Here is a 15,731-nt window from a genome sequence, read left to right on the forward strand (position 1 = left end):
GTCGTAGAACAAAAACATCGGAGGCCGTCGAAATAATCGCGTCCCTCAAGTGGAATTGGGTAGGACACGTCGCCAGATTGTCAGACAACCGATGGACAAAACGTATTGTCGAGTGGAGGCTACGAGAAGAAGCACTACGGAGCAGAGGACGACCACCAACTAGATGGGCTGACGATCTGAAACGTATTGTCGGCAACTGGATGCAAGCCGCACAAAACAGAGATAGATGGAAAGAGCTGAGGGAGACCTATGTCCAGCAGTGGACGCGTACGGGTTGATGATGATGAATCCGTAACTGTACGCCGGGGTTTGTCCTGGTTGGCTCAGAGAGAGCAGCGTATGTGCATACTGATGAGAGACTTATAAGTTTCGAAACCGGTAGAGGTGCTTGCTGCAATCTCTGATTGAACTAGAATATCATGCAGCTGTAGTTTCGTGTTGCAACGAAATTAAAAATGGTTATTCATTTTTTATTTACATGTTTCCACTGATTGTAGTACGAATGGAACCATTCTCGTTGGAACTTTACTGCGCTGAGCAGATGGAACGTGAAGTATATATATATATATATATATATATATATATATATATATACCGGTCATTCTAGTAGAGTATAGGTCGCTCAGGTTCATGAGCCCTTTTAATCCATTTCATGCGGTGGATTGGTCCGCATAAGTCCTCTTCATTATCCGTTATAGATTTTCGTGTTTTTTTTTGCTTTCTCTGTGATCTGTTTCCATTCTTTCCTATTCTGTATTTTTTTCTCCAGCCTGTAATTTCCATATTGGATATATCCTCTCGCAGTTGATCTTCCCATCTTATTTTCGGTCTTCCTCTAGGTCTGTTTAGTACTGGCGTCCAATTTGTTATCTGCCTAATTAGTTCATCCGCTCCTTTTCTTTGGATATGGCCAAACTATTTTAGTCTTTGTGCTTTAATGAATCTTACTATGTCTTATCCTTCCATTAGATTTCTTATTTCGTGATTCATCAGAATTCGTATTTCTCCTTGATCTGTTTTGATTGGACCATGTATTCTTCTCATAATTTTTCTTTCTATTATTCTCAGTTTTTCTTCATCTTTTTTTGTAAGGCACATTGCTTCTGCTCCATAGGTGATGACTGGTCTAATTGCCGCTCTATATATCCTTGTCTTTGTTTTCTTGCTCAGGGTTTTATCTTTAAGTAGCTTGTGGTATTTCCAGAATGCCCTATTCGCTGCCTTAATTCTTTCATTGATCTATATGTTTCTTCTGTTTTGATCATCTACTGTCACTCCTAAATATTTAAAGCAGTCAACCCTTTGGAATACATTATCAGTTATTCTTATTTCCTTTATTCTATTTACTTGGTCTTGATTTCTCGTACTTATTAAGTATTTTGTTTTTTCTGATTAATTATTAACCCCCTGATTTTTGCCTCTCTTGTCAATGTTAGCAATGCATCTTCTAGGCTTCTCTTGTCACGGGCTATCAACCCTAGGTCATCTGCATACCCTATTATTTGTGTAGAACTTTGTATTATTGTCTTTTTTGTTAGCCCTGTGTTTCTTATTATTCCCTCCAAGGCTATATTAAAGAGCGTTGTCGATAGGCTGTCACCTTGTCTTACTCCATGTTCTATGTTGATATTCTTTGTTTCACCATCCACTGTTTTAACCTATGCTGTTGAGTCCTTCATTGTCATTCTGGTCAATCTTATTAATTTTGCAGGTATATTCATATTTTTCATTTCTTTTAATAGCTGTTTTCTGTAGATGCTGTCGAAGGCCTGTTGGAAATCGATAAACAATATGTGCAATTCTATGCCATGCTCGTAACTTTTTTCGATTGTTTGCGTTAAAACGTGGATTGCATCAATTGTTGATCTCCCTTTTCTAAATCCCTGTTGATACGGTCCTAGGTTTTTTTCTGTGTATCTGGTTGGCCGATTTCTTATAATTGTTGTCATGATCTTATATGTTGTAATTAATAGCGTAATTGCTCTATAATTGCTGCAAAGCGTTGGGTCTCCTTTTTTAAAAACTGGTATAATGAGTCTGTTCTTCCATTCTTCAGGCATGTATTCCTTTTCTCATATATTGACCATTAATTTATATATACGGTTTAGAAGGTCGTCTCCTCCATTTGCAATCAATTCATTGTTAATCTCATCTGGCCCTGGAGTTTTGTCAGATTTTAGTTGTTTTACTACTTCTATAAATTCTTGATAGGTAGGTGCATCTTCTTCTTCATCTCGGTTATCTGTTATATCTTCTTCTTCTACGTCGATTGCTTGGCTGCTTGTATTTATATCTTTAAAGTGATTATCTCAATCTTTTTTGGTTACTTTGCTGGTCACTTTGTTAGCGTTATATTGTTGTTTTATATATTCAAACAATTTTTTGTTGCCTCTATTATTTGTTGCAATCTCTTGCATTTGATCTGTGATCCATGTCTCTTTCTTCCTTTTATAGAGTTTGGCTTCTCTCCTTCTTTTTGGTATTGTTCTCTTTCCTCTTGTCCGCTATTTTCAAGCCATTTGTTTCGCGCCAGCGTTTTAAGTTGACTTTGGTACCGACATTCTTCGTCAAACCATTCTTTGGTTTTTTGTTTTCTTGAGGTCCTATGGTTTGCTTTGCAGCCTCTATGATACTCATTTTTATATTTGTCCATTCCTCTTCTACATTCGTGCCATCGTACCTCTTCAGTTTTTGTACTAGTTCCTCTGAATACTCTTGTTTTGTTTGTTGCACTTTTAGTTTGGTTAAGTTCCACTTCCTTCTTTTTCCTACTTTGTTATTAAATTTGATATGTCATTTTATGTGCTGTTAGATTGAACACTTAGCCTTTTGATTTTTTTAAATGAATATTCTCATTGGTCCTGGGAAATCAGTGTATTAATTATCTAACTATAAAATAATTCGTTTCTCGTTTTAACAGATTTCTTCTGGGCCACTTGGTACATTTTAATTCGAAAATAAAAACAATTTTTTTAGCTTCAAAAATATACAGGCTATTCCATTTAAATTAGATAAGTTAAGGGTAGTTCTAGTGAAACCAGAAGTAGAGTAGTAACAAACATAATATGGCATTAGTTACCTTATGTTGCTTCCATGAGAAGGTTCGTGAGTATCGTTTCAAAGATATTTAATTGGTTATATACTTTACTCCAACCCTGTATACATAATATATTTATGTAATAATAATAATTTATGGAATTTTAATTTGTGCAATTTATGCACATTTAATTTATGCAATGGAAGCAATCTATAGTTTCTCCCATTTTCAAAAGCGGTTCTAGAAATAAACTAACTAATTATCGACCGATATCTGTAATAAATAACTTTGCTAAATTATTTGAAAAAGTATTAACAAATATATTGGTTAGCTTTCTGGATCAGCATAATGTTCTTTCTAAAATTCAATACGGTTTCAGAAAAAAATCCTGTACAGAAGATGCCGCATTGAATCTAGTTGAAACAATAATTAAAGCTCTCGATAATTCTAAAAAATGCCTAGCAGTCTTTCTGGATTTGGCTAAAGCCTTTGACACGGTATCTCATGCCAAACTGTTAGGTAAATTGAATAATTATGGTATTCGGGGTATTGCATTAGATCTTTTTAAACATTATTTAACAAACAGAACGCAGCAAACTAAAATCGGTGACAAAATAAGCACTAATATTAATGTTCAGATGGGGATACCACAAGGAACGGTGTTAGGACCTATTTTATTTCTCGTATACATAAATAGTATTGCAACAATCCAGAATTTTGAGGGACAGTTGGTATGTTACACAGATGATACTGCACTCATAATTACAGGAAATACTTGGGAAGAAGTGCATTTTGCGACAGAGGTTTGTCTTAAAAATATTAGAATTTGGCTAAATCATAATCTTTTAACTTTAAATGTCGAGAAAACAAAATATGTAACATTTTCCCCAACAGTTACGGACCAACCATCTTTAAAGATTAGACTGCATAATCCCAGATGTAAAGATAATATATGTGATTGCCCCATACTAGAACAAACCCCTGTAATAAAATATTTGGGTGTTATGATTGATCATCACACAAGGTGGTCACATCATATTACCTATGTCTCTAAACGTATAAGAGCTTTAATACATAAATTTTATAAAGTAAGGTTCATCCTATCTAAGTCCAATCTTATTATGATGTATAATTCATTAGTTGAATCAGTTCTAAGATATTGTATAACTATTTGGGGTGGTGCATTCTCTACTATGTAGATATCTATTATGTTAGATTTTCTTAACTATTTTCTACTACAGCATAATTCCAACTAGCATTGCAGATTCCCCATTTTATTGGATATAAGAGGATATAATCGACAAATTGGACACTATTTATAGGTATGCGGTTAACTTTTATCACTCTGGTTTGATTCTGCACAGCTAATTGCTGTATAAGCCAAATATAATCCAAATATAATGGTGACAGGAATTAATTCTGTTGTTTCCTATATCCATGATTAACCTGCAAATACTGCTAAACCGTTCATGGTTTGGGTATGAATATTTACATATTGTTTTTTGGTTTATTAATAGTTTAGATTGGTTTAGCATACCCAATATACAGGGTGTCCCGAAAAGGTTGGTCATAAATTATAACATAGATTCTGAGGTCAAAAATATGTTGATTGAACCTAACTTACCTTAGTACAAATGTGCACAAAAAAAGTTATAGCCCTTTAAAATTACAAAATAAAAATAAATTTTTTTCAATATTTCGAAATCTGGTAAAAATTTTATATTAAAAATAGACGTGTGGCATTATTATGGCAGGAACATCTGAACAAAAAATTATAGTGAAATTTGTGCACCCCATAAAAATTTTATGGGGTTTTGTTCCTTTATACTCCTCCCAAACTTTTGTGTACGTTTCAATTAAATTATTATTGTGACACCAATAGTTAGACACAATATTTTTAAAACTTTTTTGCCTCTTATTCTTTTTTCGATAAACCAGTTTTTATCGAGATGCGGCTTCTTTTTTAATATGTTTACATAAAACGTTTCGTTCCTTTAAACCCCCCAAATGTTTGTAAAAGTTCTAATTAAACTTTTATTGCGGTACCATTAGTTAAACACAGTGTTTTTAAAACTTTTTGCCTCTTATTATATTTTCATATTATAAAAATGTAGATTGTAGATTTTTCATATTATTACCAGGTCTCTATAATCCTACTTAATCATGTACAAATAGGTGGTGGATTTGCCAAATATTCAAAATATCTCGATAAAAACTGGCTTTTCGAGAAAGTACTGAGAGGCAAAAAAGTTTTAAAAGCACTGTGTTTAACTAATAATATTTTAAAAATAATTTAATACGAACATAAACAAAAGTTTAGGTTGGTTTAAGGGAACAAAACCCCCATAAAATTTTTATGGGGTGCACAAATTGCACCATAATTTTTTGTTAAGATGTTCCCGCCATAGTAATGCCACACGTCTATTTTCAATAAAAAATCCCTAACAGTTTTCGAAATATTGAAAAAAAATAATTTTCATTTTGTAACTTCAAAGGGCTATAACTTTTTTATGTGCACATTTATACTAAGGTAAGTTAGGTTCAATCAACATATTTTGACCCCAGAATCTGTGGTATAATTTATGACCAATCTTTTCGGGACACCCTGTATAATTTTCTTTTTTCATTGGAACTCGAATTTTCAGTTTTCACTGCATTTAGAAAAATTGCTGTCATTTTTTATAGAGCTTGATTGATAGGTATTAATAATAATATAACATAGTCCGGAATCACAGGCCCATGTGACAATTATTGTCCTTACAACTTTTTTTGTTTCTGGTAGCTAACAGGTGTATCAGGAATGAAATATGTTGATTTGACGATTTTCAAACATTTATTACTAACTGGGCTTTTTTGTTAATTCTCAAGATAATTAACTCAATTAGCCGAAAAAATATTTGGCTTACAAAATGCAAGGTCTTGTCAAATAGTTCCCCCTTTCCAACATGTATCATTAACGACGTCATAAAAAATAATTACTAACCGTCTGATTTTTCTCTGTTGATTAGTTAATATTTATATAATTTACCACCCACATTGTCCTACAAATTGCGTGGTACGTTATCCTGGCCCTACGTTCAAAATTTTTAGTAAAAATATGTGATGTAAAAACAATTACTATAAAGCTGAATATTTGTGAATAGCTTCGTTTCGATGAGGAGTCCAACGATTTCCTGTAGGAAAATTTTCTTTTGTGGTGGATAACAGCGGTAGCAAGGATGAAGTATGTTAATTTGATAATTTTCAAAAGTTTATTACTAACTGTTTTTTTTTTGTTAATTCTCAAGGTAATTAAGGTTTTGTCAAAGAGTCCCCGCTTTTCAATATGTATCATGAACGAGGTCCTGAAAAATAATTACTGACCATTTGATTTCTTTTTCTGTTGGTTAATTAATATTTATATAATTTAACATCCACGTTGTCCTACAAATTGGATGGTCCGTTATTCCGGTCCTCCAATTAAATACATATTTGAAATTCGTGGAATAAAAAGTCAATTTATTTCTGCTATTAGAGCTGAGCTACATTGGTTCAAGTACGCATGCGCACAGTCTTGTTTACAGTGTGTTAGTAACGGATATAGACGTATAGGCCTTTTCATCACATTTCTTGTGCGCATGATAATTCTTGTCGGACTAGTAATACATACTACATTACCTATCTTCTTTTAGGGCATTGTTTTATTTGGATGAAAAATACACTTACCTATCAGGTGATATTCTTTTTCTCATGAGGATCTTTCAGTGCGTCACAGTTTTTCGATTTATTTCTAACGCATTAAATTGTATATGACAGAAAAAAGGCACGTCGGTGATTACAGACATTTATAACATTTAATCTAGTTGTCGATAGATGGCGCAATAATCGAAAAAAAAATTATTTACGAATTATACAGGGTGTTTCGAAAAGATCGGTCATAAATTATACCACAGATTCTGGGGTCAAAAATATGTTGATTGAACCTCACTTACCTATATACAATAGTGCACACAAAAAGTTACAGCCCTTTAAAATTACAAAATGAAAATGGATTTTTTTCATATATCGAAAACTCTTAGAGATTTTTTATTGAAAATGGGCATGTGGCATTCTTATGGCTGCAACATCTTAAAAAAAAAAATAAAGTTAAAATTGTGGACCCCATAAAAATTTTATGGGAGTTTTGTTCTTTAAACCCCCCAAAATGTTGTGTACGTTCCAATTAAATTATTATTGTGGCACCATTAGTTAAAACTTTTTGCTTCTTAGTACTTTTTCGATAAGCCAGTGTTTATCGACATATTTTGAATATTTGTCGAATCCACCACATATTTGTATATGGTTAAGTACGATAATAGAGACCTGTTAATAATCTGAAAATTTATTTATAATTTACATTTTTAGGTGTATTTTGAAAAATAATCTCGGTAAAAGGTGCCTTGTCAAAAAAGACTAAGAGGCAAAAAAGTTTTAAAAATATTGTGTTTAACCAATGGTACCACAATAATAAGAGTTTAATTGGAACTTACACAAACATTTGGGTGGTTTAAAGGAACAAAACCCCCACAAAATTTTTATGTAAATATATTAAAAAAGAAGCCGCATCTCGATAAAAACTGTTTTATCGAAAAAATACTAGGAGGCAAAAAGTTTTAAAAGCGTTGTGTTTAACTAATGGTACCACAATAATGAATTAATTGGAACGTATACAAAAGTATAGGGGGTTTAAGGGAACAAAACCCCCATAAATTTTTTATGGGTTGGACAAACTTCACTATAATTTTGTTTTAAGATGTTCCTGCCGTTAGAATGATACATGTCTATTTTCAATAAAAAGTCTCTAATAGTTTTCGATATATTAAAAAAAATCGATTTTCATTTTGTAAATTCATAGGGCTGTAGCTTTTTTTATGAGCACATTTGTACTAAGGTAAGTTAGGTTCAATCGAACTATTTTTGACCCCAGAATACGTGGTATAATTTATGACCAATCTTTTCGGGACGCCCTGTATATATATCTACGAATATAATCTGTACAATTTGTAAGACTATACAAATCAAAGAAAATACCATTTTATAAATGCAATAAACACAATTGATTCATTTTTATGCCAAATTGCAAATAAAATGTGAACACTGTCAGATTTAACTAAAATGTCATGTTAGAATAAACGTTATAAATGTGTATTATCACGGACTTACCTTTTTTCTATCACTTGTGACGCACTCAAAAATGCTCATGAAAAGAACTCTACCTTTGTGTTATACAGTTACTAATAAAAACATGATCTTGTGGTATTAACAAATTTTGAACGTAGGAGCAGGACAACGGACCACAGAATTTGTAGGACAATGTGGGTGTTAAATTACATAAATATTAACTTACCATCAAAAAAATATCAGGTGGATAGTATAATCATTTTTCATGACCTCGTTAATGATACATGTTGGAAAGGGGGGACTCTTTGATAAAATCTTGTATCTTGTAGGACAAATATTTTTTCGGCTAATTTAGATAATTATCTTGAAAATTAACAAAAAGAAAACAGTTAGTAATACATTTTTGGGAATCGTCAAATCAACATATTTTATCCCTTTTGCTCTTGTTAGCTACCACAAAGGTATATTTTTGTAAGGGAAAAAGTTGGATGTCTAGTCAAAATGAAGCTATCCACAAAAATAGCTTGTTTGTAATAAATGGTGCAAATGGGCCTGGGATCCCGGAATAATAATTTATTTTTATTAACACTTCTTCTTCTTTAATTACCGTGCCCAAATTTTTAGGCGTGGGTAGCTTCCGTAACAATTTGCCGATATCGTTCTCGATCTTGTGCGGCATGTAACAATTGATCTGCTGATAAGCCAGTCCATTGACGAAGGTTTCGGAGCCATGAATATTTGTTTCGACCAATTCCTCTTTTTCCGTTGATCTTTCCATTGAGTATTAACTGCAGCATCCTGTATCTGCTACCTCTCATTATATGCCCCAGATATTCAAGTTTTCTCTTTTTTATCATCTTCATTAAGTCACCTTCGCCTTGACCTACTCTGTTTAAGACTTCTCTGTTAGAAATGCGTTGAACCCAAGATATTCTGAGCATTCTACGATATGACCACATCTCAAGGCTTCTAATTTGTTCATCATGTTAACTTTCATGATCCAGGTTTCACATCCATATAGTAATACAGGATACACATAACATTTTAGGAACTTGATTCTTAGTTGTAAGTTCAGCTGAGAGTTGCTCAGAATAGATCCAAGTTTCATAAATGCTCCTCTTGCAATTTCTATACGAGTTTTAGTTTCTTCATCCGGATTAATGTCTCGTTTATCCAACATCCTAGGTATTTAAAATGGTTAACTTTTGTTATTGATTCATCACTGACAATTAGTTGCATAGGGCCGACGTCTTGTTTACTAACCACAAGTAACTTTGTCTTTGTTGCATTTATGTTGAGTCCGTTATTGGAGCATTCTCTAGTGACTCGATCTATAAGGAATTGAAGATCTTCGATGTTTTCAGCCATGATCGCGGTGTCGTCTGCATATCTGATGTTGTTAATAGTTTCACCCCCGATTCGAACTCCGCATTGTCCTTCCAATTTATTAACACACAATTTATAATTTAGTTTAGGAATTTAGGAATCTATGACTAAACTATGAGAACATTCTTTATATTTCTAAATATTATTCAAGCGTACCTACCTAATCAATCAGAAACTATATAACATTTTACATAAATTAAATGTAAATTTAACATGATAAAGCAATGATATTAAATACATTCTCCTCCTTCGCCGTGTTCTTTCACGAAATTTTCCGTTTAATGATCCATAACAATCTCAGACAGCTAAGGATGTCAGTGTGTCAACAACTGTGCTAATTTAATAAACAGGGCAACTTGAACGGGGGCGGTGAAATAAGCGGCGTTTCAAATCCCTTTATCCACCTTCGATCAAGATAACTGTATCAGCAAATCAACGGATCAGCGCTTTCCTATGTTTTCACGCCCGTCTTTTGGCTGCGGCGCGACGCGTACTGGAAACTTTACTCATATATACAAGAATATGTTATATTAATGTGAGAATTCCCATTGTTGATTAATAAATGAAAGGGGTAAAATATTTAAAAGGAGTTCAACAAATAAATGACTTTATTTTACTTAGATATAATATGTTAGTTTCAGCTTTATTGTGTCTTTTTTTATTTACAAAACAATAGTCGCTTTAACTACATGGTTGATTAGCGACATTATTATTTCATTTTAATAAATTATACAACGATGTATCGTTTAGAAAGGTAATTAAGTTTTTGGGATTTAAATGTACATGTAACACCGTCACCGTCACAAGTCGTTGGGGATATTATTCTGCCTGTTCACTGTGGTTTATTTTCCACATTGTGTTTGTTGGTATTAAGCAGGTATATTTACTTGACAGTAGTCACACAGTGGATTATCTTCCTTAGTTATTAGGTATGGTTTGTTCAACAGTAAATGGTTGAGTTCAATTAGTGCGGTCGTAAATATTATTAAATTTATCTGACCTGGCCCATTGTTAAGACCCACCCGGAGCGATAAGCCACCGAGGTAGACAGAGTTGGTCTTTTGCAATTAACACTGACTAGACGGTACTCCCATAATAAAGCCTGAAATAAATTTTACCCGAAACCGGGCCTTTTATACTATTATCGGTTACAACAGGATGTTTATATTGGTAACTAATTGAACTCAACCATTTACTGTTAAACATACCATACTTAGATATGAGTAATATTGGTTAATAGAATAGAATAGAATAGAATAGAATAGAAATATGCTTTATGGTAATAAACAATTGTACAATTTTATCGACAAAGCTTACAAAAAGTCAAGAAAACAAAACAATAACAATTCAATTTACTAAAATTACATAAATCGTCAGTATAAATTAAAAAAATAATAATAATGAAGTTAAGGGAGATGGTTGTAAAGTTTTTTTTGCGGAATATAATATAGATTTCTTTACTAACTCAGATGACGTGGTCGGTAAATAGACGTCAAAGGTAGAATTTCTCGTGAAGTAGGTAGTCATGATTAGGTCTTGGTGGAAAGACATGTAGATGTTTACGAATTAAGCAAACAGTTTCTAAAATATATAAAGATGGAAGTGTTAAACTTCTGTGATCTTTGAAGTAACTTCTACAATGTGTTGTTCTTCTGAGGCCAAACAGATATCTTATTGCTCTTTTTTTGTAATTTGAAAATAACATCGAATTGGGCAGCTGTACCAGAACCCCAAAAAGGAAGACCATAACGAAGATGTGACTCGAACAAAGAAAAATATATTATTTTGGAAGATGATAAATTGAGTTTGTGGCCGGTTTGCGGGCTGCAAAGTAGTCGGGGCACACTTTAAACTATTTTATTTGTTTATTTACAACAAACTACATACTAAAACAAGTAAGAAAAATTGTGACAGTTGTATTCTAAGTTTCTAAAATCTTCTGACAGACGTCCGTCAATCCGTCTCCTCTTCTTTCCCCAGCCGGTCAACACATATGTGGTCGTAGGCTAACTGTCAATCTGCCACAGGGCTCCCCTCCAGTGAAGAACCTACTGGTTTCGAACGGCAATGTTGACCGTGTTACTCATCAGACGGTTGGCATATACATGTTCTTCCTGCACCTGTTGGGCCGCTGGAATATATGCTGGCTTGAGTCGGTCCATGGAAATTCTCTGAGGAACATTTTTGACATCTACAGTTAGAAACTTGTCACTTCGTTCCAACACTCTGAACGGGCCGGTATAGTGAGGTGTAAGCGGAGGCTTTACTTTATCAGTCCGCACAAACACATGACTCGTAGTCTGCAGATCCGGATGGACAAAGGCAGTGCGGACTGAGTGGTTGCTCGTCGGTATAGGCCGCAATGCTCCCATGGTCTGACGTAGTCGTTGGACAAAACTATGCTCGTCGGGTGTAGCAGCACTAGGGACAAGAAGCTGTCCAGGGAGACATATTGGTTTACCATACACTAACTCGGAGGCTGTACACGCAATGTCCTGTTTGAAAGTGTTTCGAAGGCTTAGCATGACCAGAGGGAGGGCGTCAACCCACGATACTGTGTCCGCGGCGATGAGAGCAGCCTTAAGGGTTCGGTGGAAACGTTCAATACATCCATTTGACTGTGGGTGGTAGGCAGTGGTTTTAATATGTTGTACACCTAGCAATCTATTGAGCTGGCGAAATAAGTGGCTCTCAAATTGCCTACCTCGATCCGTTGTTATGGTTGCTGGCACACCAAACCGAGATATCCATCCCTCAAGGAGCTTCTGCGCAACAACTTCGGCTGTAATTTCCGAGATAGGTATGGCCTCGGGCCATCTTGTGAAACGATCGATGATTGTGAGCAGGTATCGAAAGTTCTGATTTGTTGGAAGTGGGCCCACAATGTCGACATGTATGTGTGCGAATCGATCGTCTGGCATTCCTATAGGTGTCACAGGTGTAACAGTGTGACGTCCAATTTTGGCACGTTGACATTGGATGCACTCTCGTGACCACTGCTTGACTTGGCGATTCATGTTATGCCACACAAAGCGTTCGGCAATCATTCGTAATGTAGCAGCATGTCCTGGGTGGGACTGCGTGTGGAACTTCAGGAAAACGTCTCTCTGGAACACAGCTGGCACATAAACTCGTATACGACCATCTTGGACTGAACAATAAATAGGTCGTTGGCTATCTGGTAGAACTATTCGCTGAAGTTGTAAGGAGCTAGCAGGATCGTTCAGAGTTTGTTGGAGAGTCTCATCTGTAGTCTGAGCTTCGGATAGCCGGTTATAGTCAATCGTAATGGGTGTTGTGACAGCGTCTACTTCGGGTCGTGAGAGACAATCGGCAACGATATTGGCTGCACCCTGAATATGTCGAATGTCGGTCGAGAATTGTCCAATAAATTCTAGTTGGCGTATCTGTCGTGGGGACTGCCGCTCATGTCGCTGTTGGAAGGCAAACGTTAAAGGCTTGTGGTCAGTATAAATGGTAAACGGCATGCCCTCAAGAAAATGGCGGAAGTGATGTATGCCACTGAATATGGCCAGCAGCTCTCGGTCATAAGTGCTATAGTTTCGCTCCGTCTTAGAAAGCTTTCTAGAGAAGAAAGCGATGGGTTGTAGATGTTCACCTATAAGCTGTTGCAAAACACCGCCGATGGCAACATCTGAGGCATCAACTGACATGTTCAATTGGGCATTCGGTGCTGGGAAAACCAATTCAGTCGACGCGGCCAAGAGTTCTTTGACTTTGGAGAAAGCTGCTGCAGCTGCTGGTGTTAATGTCAGTTCTTGCTTCTTTTTCTTTTGCTGAGACAGTAAGTCGGTTAATGGCATTAGTTCATTCGCAGCATTTGGTAACCAACGTCTGTAGAAATTGAGCATACCCATAAACCTTCGTAGCTGTCGATAGGTCGTAGGTTGTGGAAAGTTGCGACTTGCGCCTACTTTAGCCGGCAATGGACGAACGCCAGTTGGGGAGACCGTGGCACCCAGGAAGTTTACTTCACTTTCACGGAATTTTGATTTATCCTTATTGATTTGAAGACCATTTGCTTCCAGAATCCGAAGTACTGATGCCAGGTGTTTCTCATGCTCGGTATCAGTCTCCGAGGCAACCAAAATATCGTCGATGTATACATACACATATGGGCATTCTCGAAAAAGGTGATCGAGGTACCTCTGGAACGTCTGGGCAGCATTTCGCAAACCGAATGGCATTCGGAGAAACTCGTAAAGTCCAAAGGGGGTTATTACAGCCGTCTTTTGTACATCCTTCGGGTGGACTGGAATTTGGTAAAAAGCACGTACCAAATCAATACAAGAGAAAATTCTCTTTCCATGTAGCTGGTTAGCAAAATCCTGGATGTGCGGTATTGGGTAGCGATCTGGTTTGGTCATGGCATTTAGACGGCGAAAATCTCCACAGGCTCGCCATCGTCCATTGGACTTCTTAACCAAGTGAAGCGGACTAGCCCAAGATGACTTTGATGGTCGGATAATGCCTGCCTGCATCAGCTCATTGAATTCTGCTCGTGCAGCTTGAAAACGATCTGGTGGAAGTCTTCGTGGTTTAGAAAATACTGGTGTACCTCGAGTCTCAATATAGTGCTGGACCCTTTCAGTATCCTCTGGTATAGTGGCTGCCGGACGATCGTAAGGATGGGCAGTGGATAGGCCTACTTCTGGTACTTTAACACGACGAGACACACAGGTAATACTGCTTGACATATTTGAGCTTACTAGTCGTTTGTTTCTCATGTCAACACTAATGCCATAATGTGTAAGAAAATCGGCTCCTAGTATGGGTGTGGTGACATCTGCGACTACAAAAGTCCATGTTACAGGTTGGTCTAGACCAAGGTTTAATGAAAGTTGTCTCTGCCCATACGTTTGGATGCACGATCCGGTGGCAGAATATAGGCATACAGTGCTGGGCCGAGTCGCAGTGCAGATTTTACGTGGAAGCACACTCAGGTCTGCCCCTGTATCAATAAGGAACTGAAGTTGGAGAACACTATCGGTAATGAAGAGGCGGTGTGGTATGTGAGGGGCTGCAGTTGCCGCCATTACTGCGCCCTTTCGTCGTTTTTTGTAAAACTGCAGGGTGGTCTACATTTCTTTGCTTGTGCACTAAATCTTCGATGGTAGTAACACTGCTCGTCAGATGATGACTTGGCACTCTTGACCATTTGAATCTGTTGCCGTTCTTCAGCTACAGCTAATCTGTTGGATAAAGCGCTCACTTGGTCATTCAATGCAGCCACTGCTTTGTCTAAGATAGGGCTTTCGGTAACAGCCATGACTGGAAAATTGGAACATCGGAGGTACTTATCGGCTTTCTTAGCAAGCTCTTCTAGATCTCCATCAAGAACAGATATAACACTTCGAACCGAAGGTGGTAGGCGGTCCAACCAAAAATTTTTTAGAACTTGTGTACTAATGCTATCCGTGGCCAGAGCTTGCATTCTGTGGAGTAGTTGAGTGGGTTTTAAGTCACCCAGAGTGAGCTCCATTAATCTGTGGATCCTTTCATCTGAGCTAATGCCATACCTTTCGAGAAGGCGAGCTTTCAGTTGTGTATAGGCATTGCCAGCAGTTGGATTCTTTACAATATCCGCCACTTCTATTAGTATGTCACTGTTTAAACTAGCAACAGTATGATCGAATTTGCAGTTGTCAGATGTTATTTTGGCTTGTCGGAACTGCACCTCCAGCCGAAGAAACCATAGTTCTGGTTCATTGCGCCAAAACTCTGGAGCTTTTATGCCTACCCGTGCAATTATTGGGTGATCATTGCCTTCGTATGGTGTAGCATTATCGTTTGGCATTGTTTGGTCGTTATCTGTCATAATGTCGTCTTTAAATCCTTGTACTTACAGTCTTTTTCTCGGGGTCACCAATGTGGCCGGTTTGCGGGCTGCAAAGTAGTCGGGGCTATCAAACTCATTGTTAGACCATACGATTCAAATATGTTGATTAAACTATTTTATTTGTTTATTTACAACAAACTACATACTAAAACAAGTAAGAAAAATTGTGACAGTTGTATTCTAAGTTTCTAAAATCTTCTGACAGACGTCCGTCAATCCGTCTCCTCTTCTTTCCCCAGCCGGTCAACACATATGTGGTCGTAGGCTAACTGTCAATCTGCCACAAGTTCATTCGAAACAGATCTTATA

General features: G+C 36.4%; 1 protein-coding gene across 1 annotated transcript; it reads right to left on the reverse strand.

Annotated features, from left to right (window-relative positions):
* Positions 1–14,618: 14,618 nt before the first annotated feature.
* On the reverse strand, positions 14,619–15,401 carry LOC114326698 (uncharacterized). The gene has a single exon (XM_050649454.1). It carries the CDS (start codon positions 15,399–15,401, stop codon positions 14,619–14,621), a length of 783 nt encoding a protein of 260 aa, XP_050505411.1.
* Between the last annotated feature and the right edge of the window lie 330 nt (positions 15,402–15,731).

The sequence above is a fragment of the Diabrotica virgifera genome, chromosome 4 (genome assembly GCF_917563875.1).
Source record: "Diabrotica virgifera virgifera chromosome 4, PGI_DIABVI_V3a".
Lineage (NCBI taxonomy): Eukaryota > Metazoa > Arthropoda > Insecta > Coleoptera > Chrysomelidae > Diabrotica > Diabrotica virgifera.

Bases quoted from the DNA above. Each gene is read 5' to 3' on its own strand.
- LOC114326698 (XM_050649454.1), bottom strand. From the start codon at position 15,401: ATGACAGATAACGACCAAACAATGCCAAACGATAATGCTACACCATAC.